The following is a 26,470-nucleotide window of genomic DNA, read 5'->3' on the forward strand; positions in this document are numbered from 1 at the left end:
ATGTTATAGTGCGAGTTCTACGCACGGCGTTATACATGAGGCCCCAGGTCTTTGTTTTATACAATATTTAAAGCAAGAGGTGTTTCCACAACACAAGTGTGTTGTCTGGAATGCATGTCATCTCCTCTCCTCTTCCTGATTTTCATGGGTAGCATATCAAGGTTCAATAAAACCTTAGGGAGTATCCATTTTGGTGGATTAAGGATTGCATTTTTGATATTTACAGATGATAATAAACTTTGGTCTTCACTATGATCTCTGTTGAGCACAACATCTTTTTTCTGATGAGAGTGAACCTAGTCTTAGAAGATGATGTTAGTCTATAAATCTTTTGTTTACACTCAGCAAGAAAGTGGGGTGGGGGTTAATACTCCTAAATGAAATGAGTTTAAGTACTGTAGTTTCTTGCTGATAGATGTTAGATAGAATGATAATTAGACTGAGTATTAGATTGGTGAAGTTGCAGGATTACTGTAGGATTTGTATAGAATGGTATTGTCAGTGTGGGAGCAAAGTCCTTTATGTGACAGGTTTGATTTACTGATTAATCAGTTTTCACATATTCAGTTATGGCTATGAGCTGTAAGTAGTATGATGGCTATTTGAATGATATCAACAGCTCCTAAAATAAGGGCTCTGCTCCTGGCAGGTTAGGACAGGAGGTTAATATTCCTGAAGGACATTGGAATATTTCTAGCAGATCTATGTGGATATTTCAAAAAGTGTCTGTTTTTAGATAGCTTTCCACATTGTGTTGTGTATTTCACTACAATATCCCTTCCGCTTTCATACTAGTAAATGGAAAATGATTCAGCCTGTAATGGATGGATCACTCCCACAAGAACTGTTTACTTCCTTTGGTCTATTTTCTGCCTTGACTATTCCAGAAATGTACAGAAAAATCCTAAATTCACTATGTTTACCTGATTTACTTCAATGTAATATCTGAGGAGCATGCTTCTGCTGAATTTAAACCTTCAGAGTATTTTGACATATTGAACAACTTTACAACTTTTCTGTTTTTACACGTTTTTCAAAAAACAAAAAAAGAATATTTTTTATTTTTCTATATATGTTAGAGATAATTCTGTTTTTTTTTTGTACTCAATACAGTCCCCGTGGTTCTCGTACACCTATGTCAGCTCTCTACAAGCCTCTGCGTGTCTTTAGGAGAAGTTTTTCAATTGAGTGCAAAGCCAGTTATGGAACACTTAGTTACAAAGTGCAAATCGATGATTTCTTGTAGTTATAACAAGTTTATCTGTGTTAGACTTCTGTTGGTGAAACCTATGGCTCTAGATATGTTCTGCTTCTTATCAGTGTTTGATATTGGTAGCACTCCTGAGTGGTCTGTTACCATCCCATGTATCAGATAATTCTTGAATGGCTATTATTATTACATTGTTCATTTATATTGGCAAAAGTCAAGTGGGAATGCTTTATGTTTATTCAAAAAAATAATGAGAATAAATGAGAGAGTAATTCTACTCAAGGGGTGGGCTTTGCTAAACACAATTTAAAAATACATATAATGTGTTGTAAATTAAATGTAACAGCCAATTTTTAAATTCAGCAGGGGGCACTCACTGGAAGCTGAGCTACAGAAAGTGGCAGATTTTATTTTAAAATGTTTATATTTGTTTTACTTTTCAAATAAAAAATAGTAACTTTTTATTAATATGTAACCAAAATATGTTTATTTTTACATGACCTGTTAATAGTGTTGTTGATTATGCTGACATTTGTAAATGCCATTGAAGCATTTATTTTTATTACATAAAAATGGTTCACATTTGAATAGAGTAAATAACATGTGAATGAAAAATTATTGTTTAGGCACAATGAAAATACCAAAAGAAAAAATAAATTTAATTATGTACTTTATGTGATTTGTACAAGCAGCTACACAGAGCTATATGTTTAAAAATGTTTCATTTATTTTTGAAAAGAAAATGGCTTAAGGATTGCTAGAAATATTCATTACTGTGTGTCAAGTCAAGTTGGGGAGCATGCACTGGTACAGTGCGTTGCTGCACCCAGTATACGACAAAACAACTTGGGATCCCAGTTTGCAACCCCCCAGGCAGACACGCGGTCCAGTCCCACCCTCCGGAAATGACCCTCTGTCTGCCACAGCCAGGTGTTACGTGGGCGACCCATTGGCCTGGTCCAGCCACGTGGGACCCCAACAATGAGGATCTTACGAGCCGGATCACCCTTGGGGAAACACGCCACATGGCCGTAGAGCCGTAACTGACACTCCCTCACAATGCAGGTAATGTGCCTCATTCAGGACTCCATGAGCAACTGCTCATTCGACACAAAGTCAAACCATTGGTACCCAACGATTTTCCGAAGAGACACAATACCAAAGTAGTCCAGTCTTCGTCTCAGGTCACTGGATAGCATTCATGTCTCGCAACCTTATAGCAAGACAAGAAGCACCAGGAACCTAAACACTTGGACCTTTATCCTTTTGCATAGATATCGGGAATGCCACACACCCCTTTCCAGCAACCTCATGACCCTGCATGCTCTCCCATCTACTGACTTCATATAAAGAGAAACCAGAAACATGAATGTCACTGCCAAGGTAAGTAAACCTCTCAACAAGGTCAACACACTTTCCACAAACAGACACACTGCTGATGGCTGTGCCCAAGAGGTCATTAAAGGCCTGTATCTTGGTTTTTATCCAGGACACTCGCAAGCCCAGACACTCACACTCCTTGCTCAGTCTCTTGAGCACCCCGATCAGAGCCTCCATTGACGCCGCGAAGATCACAGCATCATCAGCAAAGTCAAGATTCATGAGTCTTTCTTCACCATCGGATGCCCCACAGCCACTAGACTCCACAACCTTGCCCAACACCCAGTCATTACAAGCATTGAACAGAGTAGGAGCAAGAACACACCCCTGATGAACCCCAGAATCAACTGGGAAAAATGCAGAGGTCCTGCCTCCACTCTGCACAGCACTCACAGTACCAGTGTACAGGCCGGCCATGATATTCAGCAACCTGGAGGGGATCCCGCGAACCCTCAGTATGTCCCACAGGGCAGCTTGATCATCTGAGTCGAATGCTTTGCGAAAATTGACAAAGGCTGCAAAGAAACTGCCGATATTTGCGTTTGCACTTCATGAGAACCCTCAGTTCCACGATGTGGTCGATGGTAGACCTCTTAGGCGTAAAACCAGACTATTCCAGTCGCTGGTAGGTGAGCAAGTGATCACGGATCCTATTGAGGACGACCCTAGCAAGGAACTTACCCAGCACCGAGAGCAGTGTTATCACCCTGTAGTTGCTGCAGTCCAGGCAATCATTCTTCCCTTTCCAGATAGGGATGACAAGTCCAATTTTCCAGTCAGTTGGGATGATGCCAGTCTCCCAAATGGAAGCAAAGATTGCTTGCAATGCCAGGAGGAGAGCCTTACCACCAGCCTGGAGAAGTTCACCCCTGATACCACAGATCCCTACAGCCTTCCCCCCCCTCAGCTAGTTCACCACCTGTGCAATCTCAGTGAGATTGGGTGGTTCACAGCTAACTGGAGGATCAGTCTCAAGAACCGTGGACCCAGAGATATCCAATGTCCTAGCCGGAGGATCAGCTTTGAACAACTGCTCAAAGTAGCCAGCCAGCGGGTCACAACTGCAGTGTCATCCGTAAGAACTGTTCCATCAGCTGCCCTGACTGCAAATCTCCGAGGAACAGATTCAGATATGCGTAATGCTTTGATTCCTCTGTAAGCAGGATGTGGGTCGCTAGACCACAGATAACGTGTCACTTGCTCACAGATTCCTCTAACAAAACTTAATCTGCCCTCAGAGCCCTTGCAGCCGTCCTTGTCAGTTCCCAGTACAGACCAGTTTGCCATTGAGCTGTGCGCTGCAACTCCTCTCAATGATATCCAGGGTGCTCAGTCAGGGGTAGATTTGACGTAATGCAGTTTAAAATCAAACACCACATTCCTCTCCTATCCCATTTTTTAAGCTAAAATATATCCCAGATCAGACCACATTTATGAGAAATGAAATGAAGTGGCAGCCTATGTTAGCTTTTATTGGTGGTTATTTTTTAAGTTTGATATCAAATGCATTGTGTTTAATCTTTTTTGGTCATGGATCTCCTTACTTGCTGTTCGGTCTAGGGTATTTGCTTATATGACATTGCTAGCTTGCCATCTAATTTTCTGTATCACTCTGAGGTGGAGTGGTGGCTCTAATGCTTGAGATCTGTGCTGGCAATCAGAAGGTTTGAATTCCTTAAATGCCTGAAGTGACTCTACTTCATTTGGCTCTTGACCTGCAATTGCTTCGTCCTTGAGTATGACAACAGCAACAGCCTTTATTTATATAGCACATTTTCATACAAATGATGTAGCTGAAAGTGCTTGACAGAATGAAGAAAGAGAAAAAAGACAAAATATATAAGAAATAAAATTAGGCAATACTAATTAACATAGAATTAAAGCAAGGTATTATGGCAAGGGAGGAAAGAAAAAAAAAAAAACTCCAGATGGCTGAAGAAAAAAAAATTAAAATCTGCAGTGGTTCCAAGGCCACGAGACCCCCCAGCCCCCTTTAAGCATTCTACCTAACATAAATGATCTCAATCAGTCCTCATGGTTTTCAGGCTTTACATGAAAGAATTTGATGATGATGGTCATGTGGACCTCAGCCTTCAATCTGTCAGTGTATGGACATCACAGTGTTTTGATCATGTGGTGGTGGTGCAGATCCCCACCACAGAAAACCGGAAAAAGAACAGCAGAGAAAGCAGGGGTTAATACGGATTTTGGAACCACCATGAATGATAATGATAATTCAATACATATACAGAGTATCAGGATTAAACTACAATGAAGCTATGAGAAAGCCATGTTAAAATAATATGTTTTAGCAGTTTTTTAAAGTGCTCCACTGTATTAGCCTGGCGAATTTCTATTGGTAAGCTGTTCCAGATTTTAGGTACATAACAGCAGAAGGCTGCCTCACCACTTCTTTTAAGTTTAGCTCTTGGAATAATAAACAGACACTCAATTGAAGATCTAAGGTTACAATTTGGAGTGAAAGACATTCTGAAATATAGGATGGCACAAGATTATTTAAGGCTTTGTAAACCATAAGCAATACTTTAAAGTCAATTCTAAATGACACAGGTAATTAATGTAGTGACATTAAAACTGGAGAGATGTTTTCGGATTTACTTTTCCTAGTTAAGATCCTAGCAGCTGCATTCTGTGCTAGTTGCAATCGATTGATAGTTTTTATGGGTAGTCCTGAGAGGAGTGCATTACAGTAATCTAGCCAACTGAAAACAAAAGTGTGAACTAATTTCTCAGCAGTGTTATAAGAGGTCTAACTTTCGCTGTATTTCTTAAGTGAAAAACATGCTGTCCTAGTAGTCAGATTATTATTTAAAATTCAGGTCAGACTCAATCATTGACATTAATCTGCATCTAGCCCTGCAAGCAGGTTCTCCAACTTACAAGGAAAACTTGGGGGTTGGTGGCATGATTGGCACTCCAGCCTCATTAAAAAACTTCACACTGTTCCAGTGCACAGCCGTTGCACAGCTGCACCCAGGTCCCAATTTGGGTGGTTTGTTGTGTGGTGGATGCAGCAACGTGTTGTATCAACACATGCTCCCAAACTGTCTGTGTCACTGTATATTTTGCAGTGGCTTTTGGGTGTAATTTAATATAGGACATTGGCAGAAATCAAATTTACTCAGAAGGGTAGCATGGCTGATTTCCCCTGCATGTAACGTAGATCTTCACTTTCAGCAGTAATATTAGTCCTTTCTTTCTTGTGCTGTTGAATTTTTTAAGCTGGGGAATGGTAATATTCTTTGAAGGCCATATTGTGTATAATGTAAGTAACATACTTGTTGTACTGTATATTCCATTGTACGTTATTTAAAAACTCAGTAAAGAAATGAGTTGAAAATATAAAATTTAATGCAATGGAATTATTTGATTAACCTCAAATATATAGGAATGTAAACTAATTTATAAATGTAGATATACCCAAATGTATAATATCTTTGAACTGATATGGTTATCTATATGCTTAATAGTGGGGCAAGTAATTTTAACTTGGGACAAATCTTTCTGCTCTCGTCTGTTATCGCTATATTTTTAGAAACTATAAAACTGTACATTGATAACTCAGAAATGATTGGGGTTGCATATCAATACCATAATGAGATATCATTCTCAGTGCAACACTCATCCTGTAAGGATTACACTAAGACGTTTCGTCAGTCTGCTTAAGGGTTTTTGAACTGAATAGCTGTATTTATAAACAGGGTGATTACATTTCGTATTTAGGGAACCTCCACACCAGACCTATAGTACGTCATAGATTCAATGAGATAATTGGCTAGGGAGGACGTTAATGCCATGGTACCGTAGGACATGCCTTTGCTGTTAATATAATTAGTAGCAAAGCTGCCCTGTACAGAAGATATCTGCATTCTGTTCAGGTTTAGTATATGTTTCTGAAATGTTAAATCTCATCACTCCCATTTTTTCTCAGTTACAAAATCCAGTAAATAAAATCAATGATACTTTTGATTAATAAGAATTAAGTATTTATCATTTTTTATAAAATTACAATGTTATAAAAAAGGAAAATGTCTAACTGTGGTTTTGTTTGCAATTATTTACATTTGCAGAAGTAAAATGACAAAATAGTTTTAAACTGCATATTTGATTTAGGCTTAATTCACAGTCTCATATATTCAAGTAATAAAATCTAAAAATTAGCATGTATTTCCGAAATGCAAATAGTTTTTGTTTATTGCCTTTCTTTTGCAATGGTACCATTTTCATTTAATGTGTTTTTTTTTTTTTTACTGTAATTGTGAATTTAACAGTTGCATTGTAGAAAGTTTGATCTTTTTCTTACACAATATTATGTAGTAAAGATCATAGCATTGAAGCAGTCACATGGAGCTCTAACCTTCCTTGGCCTCAGTAAATAAGGAGAGTGACAATCATGTTTAATCCTGACTCATCTGGCCTGAGTCTCAAGTAGGGATTGCTAGCAAACGTCAGTAGCAGTAGAGCCTGATAATTAAGAAGCATGTTTTGTGTATTGTACATTGAGCTTATTGTCATTTCTTATTACTAAAAAAAGTCACTAAAAAGATGCAAAAAATTGTTATGCCTTTTAAAATTTGCATAAATTTGATGAGTTCAATTTACCACTTTATTTACAGTACTCAAGATATCTTAATTCTAGGCAGCTGGTCATCTTTAATACATTTTTTAAGAAAGAAATTTAGCTAGTTGGATTATGTAACTTTTTAAGTATTCTTTTTGAAGTACATACTACTACACGCATTTGCATTCGATCCATCGATCTACTCAACCATTAGATGTTCTAAATGAAAATTCAGTTAATTATGGTAAAAATAAAACAAAAAAAAAGTTTTCAAAAGGAACACAGATGTCTATTATTTTTAAAATAACATTTTTTAAATCTCATATGATAATGCAAATTGCAACTGTTAGTAATTTTATCATGAAGATTTAATGCTGGCTCCATCTGTTTGAAATACAGTTTTCCTTCATAAGTACTGTAGATTTAATATGTAAAGAGCAATTTAATAAATGAAAACATCAAATAATTGACCAGCAACCCAGGTCCTTACCTTTTGATTTTCATTTTCAATTGGTAAATCAGCTTACAAGTGGCAGATATTTTGAGACAGGTGATTCAAGTCTTTGGCATAATCTTACACCTTTAAAAGAGCCAAACATTGTGAGAAGTAGTAAACCTTATTCAAGTGAATGCTCTGTAGCCCCATTTCAATAAACAATCAGCTTCTATTCTCATATTTAATGGGAATTTACTGCATAACTTCTGTGGCACCTTGGTCACTTTATAAATGTGTCCATCCAAGCATGTGGAAACTTGGTATTCATACGTGGAAAGAATACAACTTCAGTTATCAAATCTGGACCTATTCTTCTTGATCATATACAATATACTTTTGAAAAGTTTCCAATTAAATATAAAAGCACAGTTACAGTATGTTGTAAAGTAGAAGATTTGATATTATTATTTGATATGAAAAGTTTAACATTTCATCAATATTTTGGGTGCCAAATATAATATGAAAAGTTTAATGGTGCTCACTATATGTATTAATAATAGTAACTGGTATGTTTTATGAAATGAAATAGTTAAAAACAAAAAAAGCTGTAGTCTTCAATAATGTTTTTTCTTTATTTTATATCATTACAGTTGGCAGTTGTATCATAAATGGTTAAGAGCTATAATTGCAATTTAAAATCCATAAAATGTTCCAGTTTGCATAATAATGTACACTATCCTTCTATTTCAGTCTAGTTAGTACACGTGGAAGATATCTTTATACTGTATATAAAATGCCCTCTGTGTCCAGAATGAGGAGCTGGGGAGCACATTGAGAATAGTTGTAACATGATTCTAGGAGAGGGTCAGTATCACTGGTGCAATTACTTAATTTTGAGGAGCATTGTTGAAGAAGTTATTTCAAAGGATTACGGATACAAACAAATGGTTCTTCCATGTACGCTTTTACTTTTGTAAAAGATGGGGAACGGCCTAATCCTTCACACGGCTAAGTGTTTCCCAGCACATTTTAAGCATCACCTTACACCCATATATTTTGTGTCAGAGACCACCAAACAAACATCTTACTGGAGCTTGCTGTAATTATATTACTGCTGCAGAGGATGTATAATGCGGAGTGGCCCATAGCATCGATTGTACCCAGGAACATCAACAAATGTATTCATTTAGCGACATAGAAACTCTTGTGGAATAATTGCATGATTTTTCATTCTTATTCACATAAGCATATCCCTAAAATGAGATACACATGTAGCAGCCACAGAATAATGCAAAGGAGAATAAATGTACAAAAAGGGTATATGGTTAATAAACAAACACTGGGAAAGGACAAAGGAGCAACAAAAGAACCAAATAAACAGAGAACTAAATAATCCTGCAGCCTCTCTGGACCCACCTTTCACAGGTGTCATACCACATTTACCATATACAGTGGCTTGCTCATGTGTCTATCATAAAAACACTCCCTTCTTTCACATCTTGTCTCTACTCTTTCTCCTGCTTTCTTCAGAATTGGTGACCCCAAGGACATTCTGGTTAGAGGGGTCTTTAAATCTCTTTCAGTGGCCATTTCTAAGTTTAGCAACTCCTCTTTCATTCCTGGACACCAGGCTAGAACTTCCTGTAGGGCCACATATCTAAGAAACTCTAAAACCCAATGAGGCAGTTAAGGGGGGTGGGCATTGATTCTTGGGATCTGAGTTCCTCCCCTGCTTATTACTAAACTAATGATGTCACCGATATGCTGTTTTCATGATGATTTGTATGAAAACGGATGTATTATTTCACAACACATATTGTCAAAGCTCCAACATGAAAGAGTTTTCCTGTTCAAAGATAGAAAGAAGTAACTGTCCCTCTTTAAAAGGGGCAAACCCAGAGTCTTCCTTCCCAACCTACATAAAGTGTACTGTCCTTTATAAGCTTGAATGTGTATTATCCTTTACCTAACTGTATGAAACCTCATTCTCTTCATAAATATAAGATAAGGCATCTGTGGAAACTGTTTGATTGCTTGCCATCTAACAATCTAATGGAATGTTTCGATTTTCCATTATTTTTTTGCTCATTGCTGAAATTTTCCCCCTGCTTTTTGCCCTTCCAAGACACCTATTTGCGGAGGGTGTCGCATTCATAGCAGCCCCTGTATAACAAACACTGGCATGTGCAGGGCCTTTTCTGCTGCCAGGACGTCCCTGTATTTTACCCCAGGCCCTTTATGGGACTTTTTTCAGACCAGTGTCAGCCTTGTGGTGACCTCAAATTGGCATTTTTTTTGTTAGACATGGCACCCCTCACAAATTTAAAAAAAAAAAAAAAGGCATTGGTAAATATTGGATGATGCTATTAATGTGGGGACAGCTACATGCTAAAGAAAAATAACCAAAAAGTTGCATACTGTATATGGCTGTTGTGCAATTAGGAATAACTGATTTTCTTTGTGTACTGAAAGAAATGTTTTTAAAATATTGGTGTTTTAATAAGAGCATTGCAAGCCAGCAGCCACATCGCTTACACTTCAGAACAGGTAATCCACCTGTAGCTAAACTTGTTCAGGCCTGTACTTGGATGGGAGACCATCTAGGAAAAAGCTTGGATTGCAGCTGGAAGAGGTGTTGGAAAGGCCTGCAGCTGGCACTTACACTGTGGTCTGCAGTACAGTATAGTGACGGGGACACTGTGCTGTAAAAATGGCACCATCCTTCAGAGGAGACATAAAACCAGGTCATGAGTCTCTATGGGCAATAGAGATGCCTGGGCATCCTTCATAAAGAGCAGGGTGTATCCCGACATTCAGGCTAAATTACCATTCATGGCCTAGTCATTCTGGCTCCCTAATCATCTCCTGTCTCTAAGTGACTATCTGTCTCACCCCTTAACCACCTGACTCAGTATTAAAGCAAAAAAAAAAAAAAAAGGAGAGAAAGTTTCAATGAAAATCCCGAATGCTCACTTTTATTCCACCATGAGAGGCTAATTGAAAATCTAAATCCAGCTAGGTCAACACTTCGTATCATTTTGGTTTATTTATGACAGCTTTATTTCATGTTTACTATATATTCCGTGCTGAGATGATCTATCAAAAAAGTCAAAGAAAGCAATATTAGACGGTTGATTTGAATAGCAATGATTAGATCTCAAGATAAGTTGTAACCATTCTTGTTATTGCTCAATTACTACTAATGAAAAATCCCTAAGGGAATCCTTGTGTAACTTGAATAGTAGGGAACTCCCAGACTAAATTGATTCTTTAATAAATCTCAAATATCCTACATTAGTCTTGCTGTGATTAAGACTACACAGTTGATAGCCAGATTAAAGGCAGTGCTAAAAATATCCAGATACACTTAGGTTTAATCCATCCACATCATCATTTAAGGAAGAGGTCATTACTATATGCTGCAAGGAAATCTATTTGTTATAGTTATACAAAACTAATGCCATTTGAATTTTATACCATTTTCCTAAAAATTGTTTTACAATGAAATGGATTTTCCAGTGACTTTTCTGGTTTAAATGCACTTACAGATAAAGAAACTTCAAACCTGAAAGATTTTTTTTGATAATTCTTTCTTCTTCTTTTGAAGAAAATTGGTGTTTCCTTTAATACCATTTATACATTGGATACTTTTGAGTATTCTTATAAATGTATATGTGTTGACTTGTCTGCCTTTCTCACAAGCACCTGTAAATTTCACATATTAAATATACCTGTTATGTATTTCTAGCCTGTTTATGGTTAATTCTCAGAAATTCAAAAATAGTTAATGTAACACACTTTGACAGATTGAAATCGTTCTCTTGTATCAAAAAGGTTATAGTTATCTAACAATAATAGATCAGACTGAACTTTCAGGATGTGATGTTCAGGTTATCGTAAAGAAATTTGAAGTTAGAAAATGAACTGGAAGACTTTGTCTCTGCACTAGGTAAAGGTTACTTAAGGAAAAGAAGTAAATCCAGGAAAATGTTGAGCATGTTACAGAGTCATCTGGCACCAAAGTACATGCTATTCCAATAAAAATGAGCCTTAAAAGCAAGGCATGTAACAGCTAAGAAACTATTTTTGTGGGAAGTCAACAAGCACTACACGTAATTCCATAAAACCGAAAGTTGTCGACAACCAGTGACAGCAAGTTTTATGTAGCAGTGAGTCCATATTTAGAATTTTTTTTATTCACAAAGACATCAGAATGTCAGAGGTAGAGTTTGCAAGAAGTCTACAGCCTTCTGTAAAGCGTGGTTTCTGTTCTGTGTTGATCTTGAGATGAATTTCAGCCAACAGTGTAGAGGATTGGTTCAAAATTTATGGTATTTTGATTTATGAAAAATGATGTTGATTCATCATTTTGTACATTTTGTAAATGGATGTATTGACAGGAATTTACTCTTTCAGCACAGTACCAACCCCAGGCACGTTGCAAACACAATTTATAGACTTGGAAAAGAAGTCTACATGCAGAACACTCTTGGAATAGCCACTTGAGAGCTCCAGCTTCAACACAGTAGAAGCTGTGTGGGATTACTTTGATAGAGAAAAGAAGCAAAATTAGCCCAAGTTAAAAGAGGTGCTATGATGAATCCATCAAGATTCTGCAATAATTTACCAGAAAAAGACTTCAAAAGTTAAATAGAAAGAGAATTGCTTCAGTTCTTGCATTCCAAAAGATGCCACATTAAAAACTGATTTGTTGCTTTCTATTATATTAATGTGTATTTATATTTTAACAAATAAATAAACAACTTTATATGCAATATATATACAAATTGTATAGTAGGAGGATAACGGGTTTCCTGGTCAGGGAGAAGCATGGGTTATTACCTGGATGGGTAATACTGGTACTGGTATTCTCCATTAGGTTTAACATGTTATTTTTAAATATAGTTAACTTCCTAATTGTATATGTTACCCCCATACATGAGCTATTAATATGTTTGAATTTGTGGTGGACTGCATGAAAGTGAAATACAAAAAAAAAAATACATCTTAAAATTACAGGGTATTCTAAAATCTGCTTCAAGACATTGGCACAGTATTATAGTATTCATTTTAAAATTTCTAGGTAACATTAGTCATTTAAAACCGGCAGCCAAAAAAAAAAGTATATTAGTTGATCTAATTTCATGCCAGGTTATTAGAATGGTTGCTTTAGGTTAATTTTGTTCTCTTTTGTTTACCTCAAAAATGTGTATGTTTCATAATGAAATATTAAGCTATTAATAATGTGGTATGTATACTTGCATGAGAAGTCTGTGACCTGTGTACATTTCTAAATGAATTTTAAAATGTTGTTCCCTGTTAAATTTATCTAAGAAATCCTCTGCTTTTCTCACTTGATCATTTTAGGGCAGTTTTTCTGTGGAAACAAGTTCTGTAATAAAAAAGAAGGTTTGAAAAGCTGGGAGGTAAACTTCGGTTATATTGAGCATGGAGAAAAGAAGAATGCACTTGTAAAACTCAGTAAGAAGACTTTTAATCATGTTATATTGTGTCAAACATTTTGTACTAAAGACCCGTGCCTCCTTGCTTGCAATGTTTTACATGCAGATTGTTAATTTGTGAGTGTGTATGTGTCCGTTCAGCACTAGCACAGTGGTAGAGCTGCTGCCTTGCAGTAAGAAGGGTTTCCTCCAGGTGCTCCAAGTTCATCCCACTGTTCAAGGGCATGCCAGTTTGGTGAACTGGCATTACTAAATTGGCCCTAGTGTTTGTGTTATTATCCTGCAATGAACTGATGAACTGTCCAGGTGTTGTTTCCACCTTGCCCCCGTTGCATGCTGATATGGGCTTCTGGTGCCACACAGTCCTACCCTGGATAAGCAGGTTACTTAGAGAACTAACTTAGATAATATAAGTTTTGCTGGCTTAATTGCTGTTCAGCATACTTTTAGAGTTTAAATGATATTTCTTCATTCATCTACTTATTTACTGTACTGAGCAATTTTTCCCTCCAGGGCTGTGTCCTGAATGTTCATACAAATTAAATTATCATCATAGGTAAGTTGCTTTTAATATGTAGTGTTACAGTTGTAAGCAAACCTTTGGATGTAAAGTGGATTGGTGGGGTTACTGCTGTAAAATGTAAGATTATAACGGACTGACCCAGCTTATGTAAACAGCTTACATATATCTTTATAGAACACAGAAAAATAATAAAGTGAAGTTGATGTTCCCGTTTTGTCTTTATATGTTACTTTATGACCCTAGTGACAACATACCCTCTATTTTTTCAGCAAACAAATATCAAGTCAATGAGTAAACCCATTGTCTGATAATTGTTCCGTTAATTATTACTTCCCACATTGCTTATACACATTATACAGTAATCTTTAAAGTAACCATGACATGAGTATGAAGAAACTGTCCAAGAATAAAATAAACAAAAGAAAAACATACTACTTAGAAGTATAGGTGTCATCTTTTCTACTTAAAAAACTTTGGTCTCGTTTTAGAAAGGAATAAAAAGGGTTTACATTTTTACAAACAAATTGTGAAGCATCAAGACAGAAAATACAAGTAGCTTTGCATTTTTAACAAGGCATCTAAATCTCGAGTTAAATTAATAACTCAACAATACAAATAACTTTTAAAATGAAGAGATGATACTTGAAACATCACAAAATCTTAACATTTTAGATGTTCAAAATCCAATTCATTAATTTGTTTATATATATATATATATATATATATATATATATATATATATATATATATATATATATATATATATAATATATATATATATATATATAAATAAACATATATATATATATATATAAATAAACATATATATATATATATATATATATATATATAAACAAATATATATATATAAACAAATATATATATTGTGGACGCTGGCCCGGACACAGAGAGACGGACAACGGTTTCTCACCCAACACGCCCATTTATTTACAATGTTCGTGCACTCACAAACCCCAGTGCCTCCAGCACCGATTCCCCCAATGTCCAGGCCACACAGTTCCACTGCCTTTCTCCTGGCAGCCTCTAGTCCTCCCTCCAGCTCCGTCCTCTTCTACCCGACTTCTGCCGATGACTGGAGGGAGGCGGCCTCTTAAATGGGAACCCGGATGGGCTCCAGCTGCTTCCTGGCATTCCTCCATAGCCACACCCCAGTGTGGCGGAAGTGCTGGGCTTCCGGGGATATTCAGGCATTGGGGCGCCACCTGGCGGTGGCCACGGGTCCCTACAGGGCTAGGCTTCCAAGCCCTTTACCCGAGGCCCCCAACATAACCAGGGCGGACGCCCCCTCGCGGTCTGGAGGAGGCACAAGCCCTCCTCCGGTCCTCCTGGGCGTCCCGGCCTACCACAGTGCCCCACCGCTAGCGAAGACATGTGGGTCCGAGCGACACTCCCCGAAAGGGCAGCATGTCCCCAGAGAGGGTCCTACTATGTCCCCAGGGTCCAACACGGTACCCTGGGACATCTCCTTTCAGCACCCCCTCCAATGCCGACGCGCCCCTCTGGTCTGCGCCGCTCTTGCCCCCTTCGTCCCCGTCAGCCGGGGCACCATCGGCCTCCCAGCGGGGAGTCCTCCCACGGAGCGGCCCGTTCCAGGAGGGCAGGTTCCACACGGCGTCGGTCCCAGCGCTCGTCGGGGCTTCGGTCCTGTGGAAAGAGAAAATGGAGGGCCAGAAGCACTGTCCGGACACTCGTACCTAGCGTCCCACAGGTTTCCCTCTGGCCCAATCGGGTCTCTCCCTGGCACGAGACTGGCATTCCTTGGTCCCGCCTCTGTACCGTCATTGGTGGGCACACAAGACACACCGGCCAATCCTGTGCCTGTCAGCGGGCGGGACATCCGGCCCGCGGCCATCTTGTCTCCCCCTCTCTGGGTGCGGTGGCATGCCTCCTCGCAGCTGCTGCGATTTTCCGAGCTTCAGCGGCTCCGATCTCGCAGCCTCCTCTGCTGCCGCCCTTGCACTGCCGACAGTCTGTGGACCGGCGTGCTCCTGCCACGGACGTGGATCCGGATCGTCCCTGCCTGTGGAAAACAAGGTAAAGCCGACCCCGCAGGGCCGATTACCGTAGGGCAGGGCACTTACCTCCCGGATCCCGTCATGCCGAGGCCCCTGCCTCGGTGTGGCCTTCTGCGTCGCAACGCCGGCCGGGCTGTCCTTCTCGACAGCGCGACTCCCGGAGCCCACTGCATTCTGGCAACGCCCGGTTTCCTTCTTCCGCACCCGGGGATGGACATTCTGCGGTCTGACGCCGGTCTTCGGGGTAAACGCTCCGCGGTTGTAGGCGCTGGCGCGGCGAGTGTGTGGGGTCCGCTGCTGCACCGGGTCGTCCACAGAAATATTTGTTTTTCTCGCAGGTCCCCGCCTTGGAACAGGCGGAGCATCCTGCCCACTACACCACTGTGCTGGCCCGGACCCAGACAGACGGACAACGGTTTCTCACCCAACACACCCATTTATTTACAATATTTACAATGTTCGTGCACTCACAAACCCCAGTGCCTACAGCACCGATTCCCCCAATGTCCAGGCCACACAGTTCCACTGCCTTTTTCCTTACCGCCTCTAGTCCTCCCTCCAGCTCCGTCCTCTTCCACCCGACTTCTGCCGATGACTGGAGGCGCCCTAAATGGGAACCCGGATGGGCTCCAGCTGCTTCCCGGCATTCCTCCATAGCCACACCCCAGTGTGGCGGAAGTGCCGGCTGCGCACCCGGAAGCCATGGGTGTCCCCTGTCGTGCTGGGCTCCCGGGGATATTCAGGCACTGGGGCGCCGCCTGGCGGTGGCCACGGGTTCCTATAGGGCCACAATATATATATATATATATATATATATATATATATATATATATATATATATATATATATATATATATATATATATATATATATATATATATATATATATATATATATGCATACACACACATCCATCTGTGGTGGGCTGGCGTCCTGCCCGGGGTTTGTTTCCTGCCTTGTACCCTGTGTTGGCTGGGATTAGTTCCAGCAGACTCCGTAACCCTGTAGTTAGGATATAGTGGGTTGGATAATGGATGTGCATACATACATACATACATACATACGTACAGGTAAAATTCGTTACAGCGAACTGCCAGGGACCTAAAAAACATTTCGTTGTAATGAAAATTTTGTAGTAATGAGATTCTGTATTTGCCACTATAGTGCTTTCTTTAACTTGCGTCCAGGCGTTTGCAATCATTTCAATAGCTTCTTTTGTGTTAATTTTAATCTCCTTCTGTCTGCAAGTTATGCTGACAAGAATGTTTCTCAGCATTTCCTTGCGATAATACACTTTCATGATGCGAATGATGCCCAGATCCAATGGCTGAAGCACTGCTGTTGTGCAGTTGGGTGGGAGGAATTCAACGCGAACATTATCTAAATGTGGAAGCATGTTGTGGGCAGCACAGTTACCAATCAGAAGCTGAATCATCCTTTTCTTCTTCTTCATATTGTGAGGTTTCTGAACTCTTTTGGGATTCCCCCACTCCCCACCCAACGGGAACGACACGCTGAAGTGCGTCCCGAAGCATGATTGCCGTGTTTGTGGAAGATTGTTTGTCTGTTGCTGGGGCAGGGCAACAGCAGGCTCACAGTGCTGCAGTGAAGTGCCACAGAAGCAAATCATAAAAGATTGGGGTCGCGCTATAAGTCCCTGTCTTGCACCCCAAAACACAAGGCTTAGTCTCAATACTTTAGCAAAACCAACTTTTTTCAGCTTGAAACAGGAAAAGCAGGGTTATTTATTGTAACATGATCTGCCTCTCTCCTATTCACAGACACAGCAGGCAGGCAGGCAGGCAGACAGGGTCGTGGCCAAGTAATACTGTTCCCTGCATTTACAATGTTCCTTGCTTCACCCATTGAGATCTTTTCTGTTTACTTCAGTGAAGAGTTGCAGCAGAGCTGTGAGCCTGCTGTTGCTTCAGCAATGGATAAACTGTCTTCCAAAGACGTGGTGATCGCACTTTGGGACACTTTTCAGCATGTTGTCCAGTTGAGGGAAGTCCCCATAGAGTTTAGAAACTTCACATTTTCTTGAATGAGTGCCGCATTTCTTTAACAAGCATTACTGAACCACATAAAAGCTGCTTTTTTGACGTTTTCAAATGCAGCAGTTTGCATATGTTTGTAACCCGAGATTTTTCTTCTTTTTTGGCTCGGTCTTTGAAGAAAGTTGACAGTGTTGATGGCGAAATTCTGAATTAACTGGTAACGTCTTTTTTCTTTTTACTGCAATCGAGAGCTGCAAAAAATTTGTTTTTTTTTATAATATGAACTGTTATCATTTTTTTGTGTCTGCCATCTCTATAGGAGGGTGACAATGAGTTAAATTTCAATGGATGTTTTTCAGATTTTGACAAGCAGTAAGCAAAATGTATCACTGAAAACCACCAAAAACAAAAACAGTAAAGAAAACAGGCTGCAATTTTTTTTTTCTTTCTTTGAACTTTCCTCGTACTTTCTGTTTGGGGATTGTTGTGCACAACTGAGCTGCAACCACAGAACTAACTGCTCTGTGGATGATTCATTCAGGCATTTCAAGGTCTTTTGGGCACTTTGTTGTAATGAAAGTATCTGCTGAATGTATTTCATAATAACAAGGTTTCTATTTACTCATGTCATATGAGGAAACTGTCGGGACCATAAAAATATTTTGAAGTAATGAAAATTTTGTTGTAAAGATATTCGTTGTAATGGAATTTTACCTATCCATCCATCCATCCATCCATTATCCAACCCGCTATATCCTAACTACAGGGTCATGGGGGTCTGCTGGAGCCAATCCCAGCCAACACAGGGCGCAAGGCAGGAAACAAACTCCGGGCAGGGCGGAGTGCCTGTCCACGAGGCATGAATTAGTACACTCACTCACACTGGGCAGATTTATTTGTTGTTATTCAAACTAACATCTCTTTTAAGTGTTGGTGAAATCAGGCTTATACAGAAAAAGAACAAATTTAAGAAAAAAGTGTAAACACTCCATTGACTGTGTGTAAGACAATGTTTGAGCCCAATAATCTGTAGCTTTTGGGTATTAGTGCTAAGCATTATTCAATTATAACACCCTGCTTAAAAACTCAATGCTTAATATGAAAAAGGAAGTGAAATCATTGAGTCATGGTATTTGAAAAATGAAGCAAGAATAAAGAATATGAAGTAGTAAGTATTTAATGTTACTTACATTTGATAATCCATGCATTTAAGTATTAACTCAGTCAAAATGTATGACCATTTCAGTTTTAGATTCAGAATGGGGAAAAATTAATAATTGTACTGAAGAGAATATTTTGACAAACTATTAGGTTTCTGACTTTCTCATTTTTATTTTATTTTACCAACTTCATTAGCTTTTGACTTAAAGAAAATATGCATCTTACTACATACATAAAATACATTTATCGTGTAATTCATATCTTTATTAATGCAAAGCTCATTGGTCTTATTTAGTAATTGCTATTCCAATGTCTTATGAAGGATAACAATATGATGTTTTATTTGCACTGAACAGTACAAGCACATGGTCTGCCATACAAAACAGAAACAGGAAGTTGACAAGCAAATTTTATTTTTATATGTAGATTTTTCAAAGAAACAATTTTCATTTGCTCTACAACTGGAAGTAAATCTTACATTCTTTAATAGTCTATTTTACCAATACAAACACAGAAACTGCATATGCAAGTTTCATCATTTTCAACCCCTTAATTAAAAGTGATCTTTAGTCTTAAAATTATTTATGTTTCCCTAATAGGACCTTTAGGATTAGTACAATATGTGTGGGGTAATCCTATCCTTGTGCAATATGAAGTGTCAAGCCCACTATTTGTCTGCTCTAGATCTCCTTAATATATCTTTGTTTCATTTCAGTACTAATTTTTGTTATTTTGGAATCCAGTTTGTGTTGTTGTCATGGGATTTGTAATGCAATTCATTTTTGCATTGCACTCTTAACTACAGTTGCAGGCTCAAAGCACTGTAACACATTCAGAAGTAAAACGCAATTACGGCTTTACAAACTACTAATTACACAATGTATACATACACACAAAGATACATATTTCTTTAAAACACATTAAAACAAAGCAGTTTCAAACTGATAAACATAAGTGGAACCTAACACTCACTGTCTGGCCATTAACATTACCTTTGGAGGGTCTGTAGTCAGTTGTAACATAAAAAAATGAAAAACAATCACAGTCCTAGCAACCTAGGCCGGTTGGCTGCCCACTCCCTCCTGGGAATTATACAGTACAGAGTAAGTATGTGCTGGGTCATCTAACATTATCTTTCCATCCTTTGACCCAATTGGTCCTAGTATTGCAAATAAATTTCTGTTCTCTTCAGAGGGGCAATATTTAGTTTATAATAATAATATAATTATCCTATTTCTTCTTTGTGTTGTTTTTGTCATAATACGGTGTATGTGTAGTATGTCTTTTTATAGATATGTCTGTCACTAAAAGTTATTAACCTTTATTGAAATAATAAAGATTTTTCTTATTTTCCTTAAAGGAGAAAAGAAGTTAAGGCATCAAAGACATGTCAAGAACAATATAGCCAAGAGGAACCAGCAGTAAAAAAATCCAAGTCAAGCTCAAAAACAAAACACACACACAAAAAAAGAAGTGGTACGTAGTAGTTTCAGTTACTGCAAAAAATATGCATGCATTGTTAAATCAACTAAAAATTAATATATATTTGTTTTTTATTTAGTTAAAATTATAGCAGCTATTTACAAGACTTGCGCTTTGTTTTGCTACCTCTCTTTCTATTAATGAAATTAAGCTATTTAGCTGATTCCTTTCTTGTAGCTAATTTATATACTTATTAAAACAAATTGCAGAAAATAACTTTTTAAAGGGTGAAACATCACAGGAAACAACTGCTAATTTCACATGCAGTCATCAGCTGCTAAATAACAATTTTTCATTTTTAGTTAATAACACAGTGATGATAGATATAATATGATGTTTAATATCTACAAAATAAATTTTGCTAGATAATGTCAAAAACTATTTTAACATCTGTTGTTTGAATTTACCCAAGTTGATTCGATGGTTACCCCCAACTTTCATTTGTTTTCTTTCCATGATCTTGGGGTTTTCTAGAAGCGAGAACCACTCTTCTCATATCTTAGTTTTTTCATGTTACTGTTTTTTAGACGTAGTTATTTAAATCACTCCCATACTACTTTTTGTCACTACTTTGCATGATATGTTAAACACGGTTCTTATCATATAGGGCCAAAATAATTCAGCATTTTTACTCTTAAATATTTAGTGAGTTTAAAAGTTTGACTGATGACGCTTATAACTAGCACTCAAGACGCAGGCTTCATAACATCTACATACCTCAGAAAGAATTTTTCCAAATAATATCAGAGACTTTTCATTTCATCCCTTTAAAACCAGCTAGGGTTCGTATGTGCCAGACAGTAACCAATAGCAAGAAAAAATTATGATAAATAGAGAAATTTGATTAGAACTGTTTTCGTGGGCACCAATGAAAACTGACACTTGTTATGAATCCTTAAAAATACCTATCACTAAATTAGGGATTGATTAGAAAAGTTTAGCATTTAAACATGCAGACCTCCTGTTAAAATCCAGTCATCTATTTGCTTTTTTAATGAGCCAACTTCAGAAGCACACGAATGCTTGTTGAAAATAATAGTAAAATTAAATATGCTGAAATTACAAATACACTTGTTACTCCTTAGATCACAGGTATCGAACTCAAGACCTGGAGGGCCACAGTGGCTGCAGGTTTTCATTCTAACCATCTTCTTCATTAGTGACCAGTTTTTGCTGCTAATTAAATTTTTTTTACTTTAGTTTTAATTAACTTGACTTAAGCCCCTTAGTTGTCTCTTTTTATAATTAGCAGCCAAACAATAATGAGACACAAAACGAGCTGCTGCATGACTAGTTCACCTGTGCCCGTCACACAGTATATGAAAATAAAGAAAAGTGAAGGTCTCAGTAAGGTTGATCTCTCAGGTCACCAAAACATTTCGACGAACAGAAAATCAACAGTTTTGGAAATGTCTGCTGTGACAGAATGAGTTCAGCAACAGACCACAAAATTAAATAACGGGCTTAATTAATTAACAGCAAGAATCGGCTTCTCATTAATAGATTGGTTGGAGTGAAATTGGTTCGAATTTGAAATCCCAGTTTAGCTGCTCATGTGTTGGCTCGTTTCAAGTCTCATTTCTGTTTGGCTGCCATTTCGTGAAGAAACAAATCAATTCAGAGGACTGAATCCTTAAAAACAAGGCTATTAAAATGAAGGGAAAAGGAGCTAATTAAAAGCGAAAACTGGTTAATGATTAGGAAAAGGGTCAGAATGAAAACCTGCAGCCACTGTGGCCCTCCAGGCCTGGAGTTTGACACCCCTGCCTTAGATATTAATTTTGTTTGTTGTAAAGTTGGTTGAGTATTAAAAAAATGAATGTTTGTTGTATATTTTAATATGTTCTATATTCTCAAATGTTTTTGAACAGCCAGCTCTGTTGAAACAATATTAGTAATTCAGTTTTTTAAAATTTTTTTTAGATAACTTACCTCCGAGTTCAAAGAGCACAGAAGAATCTGATGAAGGTATACATGTACTTCATTTTAACCAAAGTACATTGCAGCATGATATGAAGAAAACTGCATAGACATTTTTTTTTAGTAATAGCTTATGTTCCATGTATTGTATAGTGAAGTAAAGTTGAATGACCAGGGTCTGAGAAAGATAATGCAGGCCTCCATAAACAACATTCCAGTGTCCTCCTGGTATTTGAAGGCTGGTTGCCTCTTCTTTCTGTTTATCTATTTTATCTGTTTTGTTTATGAGGCGCTTCCTGGTGTCCTTTTAGGAGATGGAGCCAAATTTTTAACTAGATTATTCCAGTGTCTCTCTAGGACTTAACACTGCAACAAATGCTAATATCTTGTATTACATCTTGTATTGTAAACTCTTCAGACTAAACTGCAGTCTGTGTTTCTGCCAGTTTAACAGTATTAAATTGGTTTCAATAGTAGCTATTTCTAATATCTCTACTGCTCAATACATATTGCAAAGTCAGATGCCTTTTTCAGCATCTTTAGATATGAATGCAGTGGCTTAAAAGCAGTACAGAACTAATATTTACATGCTATTTTTGTAAGTAATATTACTAATTTTTTAAAGATTTTGTTTAGTTTGCTGGGTACTACGCAATTATATGCAACATAATTTTGTATTTATGGTATGGTATACTATATGGCAAAAGGTTTATGGACTACTGACAATCACAGCTATTTGAGCTTCTTGGGCATCCTATTCCAAAACCATGAGCATTAATAGGTCCTAAACTTTGTTGCTATAATAGCCTCCACTCTTCAGGGGAGACGTTCCAAAAGATTTTTAAGTGTGTCTGTAGGAATTTGAGCCCATTCAGTCAAAGGAGTATTTCTGAGGTCCGGTACTGATGATGGATGAAAAGACCTGGCTTGCAATTGGTGTTCCAATTTATTGCAAACATGTTCAGGAGGTTTCAGGTCAGGGCTCTGTGCAGGACACTTGACTTTGTCGAAATCAATCTTTTCAAACTATGTCTTTATAGACCTGGCTTTCCTTACAGTGCCACAGTCATGCTGGAACAGGAAAGAGACTTCTGTCTCCGTCACTGGAGCTTTATAGTGCTTGCTATCTAAATGTATTACCTGACTTTGCCCGGGAAATTTCCTTAGACAATGGGCGTTGGATATAGTGTTGTTAATTGGATGTATCAGAAGTGCTGTGTAACTAATGTATTACTTTTCTGTAAATTATGTTTTTTACCGGAGTAATATTAGTTCACTGAAGCTCATTACTCTCAAACATGCTACACAGAGAGCATATTAAGTTTAAGGAAATTTAATTGAGTAAGCACCAGCTGTCTATAATGAATTTTTGAAACATCACAATAAAATGAGCTGCCTCAAAATAATAACTTCCTTCTTTCATTTATATTCTTCAGATAGCAAAGAGAGTGAAGATCTATCTGAATCCCAATACTGGAAAGGTCCAGCTCCAAATGTTGATGAGAAAACAAGGTTGGTATTATTGCTGTTTATTATTTAAATGTGGGTAATTAAAACATAAGAAACCTCTGGTAGTTCATTAATGTAAATTAGTTTGAATACAGCAGTAAAACATTTTTTTTTTATTATCAATGTTTGAACAGCATCAAAATGCCGTTTGTTTAAAAAGTCAAACAGTACACAACTGACATTTTACAGTTATGAGTTTGGAAAAATAACCTTATAAATCTTAAAAGTATGTAATAATAGACAACTTTTCATAAAATCAGAAGTTGGTCAGCCAATAACATTTTTGCTATATGTATATTTTTACTGTACTATAAATACTTTTCAAGTGGCATTTGAGAGATAGCATAATGTAAAAATATGTTCTATATACAATCCTGTGAAAAGTATTTAGCTCCATCCTCATATCTGCTATTTTTATTTGTCACAATCAATGGCTTTAGATCTTGAAATATAATATTAGATCAAGTAACCCAAGTAAATATATATCACCATTTTTAAATTGCTACGTAATACATTTAAGTAGTAGAATTATCAACATTCATGTAAAAAGGTAATTGCCTCATAGTTACTCAATCAAACAGCTGACCAAAGTTAACTGATAATTAGACTCGGCTCACCTAAACACAGCCAGATGTGATTGCAGCCAGCCCTGTTAAAAGTAAACCTCATCATATATTGACCCTTACCCAGACAGTGAAGCAGTCACCACAATGATTCTGGAAGAACACTATGCCTTGATCAAAGGAAGAGAGATAAGGAAAACAGTTGAAACTTAGAAATGCCATTGTAACCCTTTTTTTATATATAAGTCTCTGGTGAACATTTAGAACAGGGGTAAATCTTCTCTAGAAAGGTCATTCTGCCAAATGGCTCAAATGGCATAGCAACAACCCATTTAAAAATTTATTGAAGATTTCAAAGGAACAACAACAGAATGGCTTTTCTTGCCTCAGTTCAGGTCAGTGTTAATGACGGCATGATAAAAAAGATATTAAAAAATGGGAGTCATGGGAGAATAGCAGTGCATGAACATGTATAAATAAACACCTGGATGATCCACAGTTTTTTGGAATAATATTCTATGTGCATGGAATCAAAAGTACAACCTTTTGGATGAGATAGGTGCCAGTATGTCTGGCGTGAAGCTACTACAGCGTTCGACAGTAAGAACATCATACCTGTAATAAACATGGGGGTGGCATGATAACGTGGTAGTGTGGGGATGCTTTGCTGTCTATGGACCTAGAAACCTGGAAGAATTGCCGTTACTAAAGGAACTTCTAATATTGCATTTTACCAGAATATTGTTAAAGAGAATGCAGTCATCTGTCTGTGACCTGATGCTGAAACAAAAATATTTTGTGCAGCGGGAAATGACCCAAAACACAACAAAAATATAGCTGAATAGCACAGAAGAAACCAAATTAAAGTTTTGTAGTAACCTACTCAACGTCTTGACTTGAACCCAACAGAGATGCTGTGGCAGGACCTGAAAAGAGTGCTGTGGCAGGACCTGAAAAGAGCAGTTCATGCTCACAAACTTACCAGTGTGTCATAATTAAATAATTTCTGCAAAGAAGAGTGAGCTAATGTTTCTAAACAGTGAAAAGGCCCATATTAAATTGTAGAAAGCATTTAGTTGTGATTATTGCTGATAAAGACATGGCAACAAGATATTGAAACTATGGGGCACTTACTTTTTCACATAGGTGATAAAGGATTTGTTCCACGAATAAAGAAAATAATGATTCAAAAATTGTATTGTGAATTCACTCAGATTCTCTTTCTCTAACATTTTTTTCAAAAGTTTATGGCCACTCATTCTGTAAAATATGCAAAAGCAGAGGATATAGGGAAAGGGACAATATTTTTTCACAAAGTATTTAGTCAAAAGCCAAACCATGGTCAATACATTGCAAAACTTTTCTGGAGTTGAAAATTATTTTTTTTGTTTTGAAATATAGAATGGATATATTTGCTCTGCTCTAATCAAATCTAAATATTATTTTCTTTTCTCATAAATTTTAATTAATTAATTAGTTAAAAAATGTAATTATATTCTGCTCTAGCTTCAGTAAAATCAGGTACTTTTACTTTATAACAGTGAATTTAATTGCTTTTTGTATTTATGGGTTCAGTTAAAAGGCAATAATTCTAGAGAAAAAAATGCAAACATGCTTCATTCAACTTCCTAAAACAATTTTTGTAGTAGTTATAGACAAGGCATTTAGTGCTAGCTGTCTAAGACTGTAAAAGAAAAGTAGGATCAAGTGTCTTGTTTATGTAGTGAGTGGTTGGGGTTTTGTTGTAAACAGGAAACACAAAATGATAATCGTTCTTAAGTTGCATTTCAATGGAAAACCATCCATTAAAACATTGTAAGAATTAGAGATGAATTTTATCTTAGTTGCACATTGTTAATGAAATTACATTTTTTAGTCTAACATCATAATATAATTGTGCTTAATCTCAGGAGTCAGTGCTGAGAAGCAACTGACCAGTGACAGTCCAGTGATAACTATTGTATTGCTGGTCTTAAACCATTGTCTATAGTATTAACATATATGTAAACCATGTACATTCTCTGAGGCATTACTCTATATTGTTAGATTTGTTCCTTTTGTTGTTCTAGTGCATATACAGTAATGTTTCAAAGGGTTTCTCTATTATAATAAAAAAATCTTGGGGAAAACAGACAAGACTTGACTTCTCAGAGAGACTCTTTCACGTCCTGCAAGACAAGACTTTGTGCCAAGAGATTTAACCACACCC

General features: G+C 37.4%; 1 protein-coding gene across 2 annotated transcripts in view; it reads left to right on the plus strand.

Moving 5' to 3' along the window:
• The window catches only part of fra10ac1 (FRA10A associated CGG repeat 1), a 79,959-nt gene that overhangs the window by 50,576 nt on the left and 2,913 nt on the right, over positions 1–26,470 (plus strand). For both annotated transcript variants that reach the window (XM_039772204.1, XM_039772197.1), the window contains exons 9-13: positions 12,976–13,089; positions 13,584–13,626; positions 20,148–20,263; positions 22,193–22,237; positions 23,626–23,701. In XM_039772204.1, coding sequence (XP_039628138.1) covers positions 12,976–13,089; positions 13,584–13,626; positions 20,148–20,263; positions 22,193–22,237; positions 23,626–23,701 — 394 coding nt within the window. The remainder of the gene's footprint in view (positions 1–12,975; positions 13,090–13,583; positions 13,627–20,147; positions 20,264–22,192; positions 22,238–23,625; positions 23,702–26,470) is intronic.

The sequence above is a fragment of the Polypterus senegalus genome, chromosome 1, assembly GCF_016835505.1.
Source record: "Polypterus senegalus isolate Bchr_013 chromosome 1, ASM1683550v1, whole genome shotgun sequence".
NCBI classification, from domain to species: domain Eukaryota; kingdom Metazoa; phylum Chordata; class Cladistia; order Polypteriformes; family Polypteridae; genus Polypterus; species Polypterus senegalus.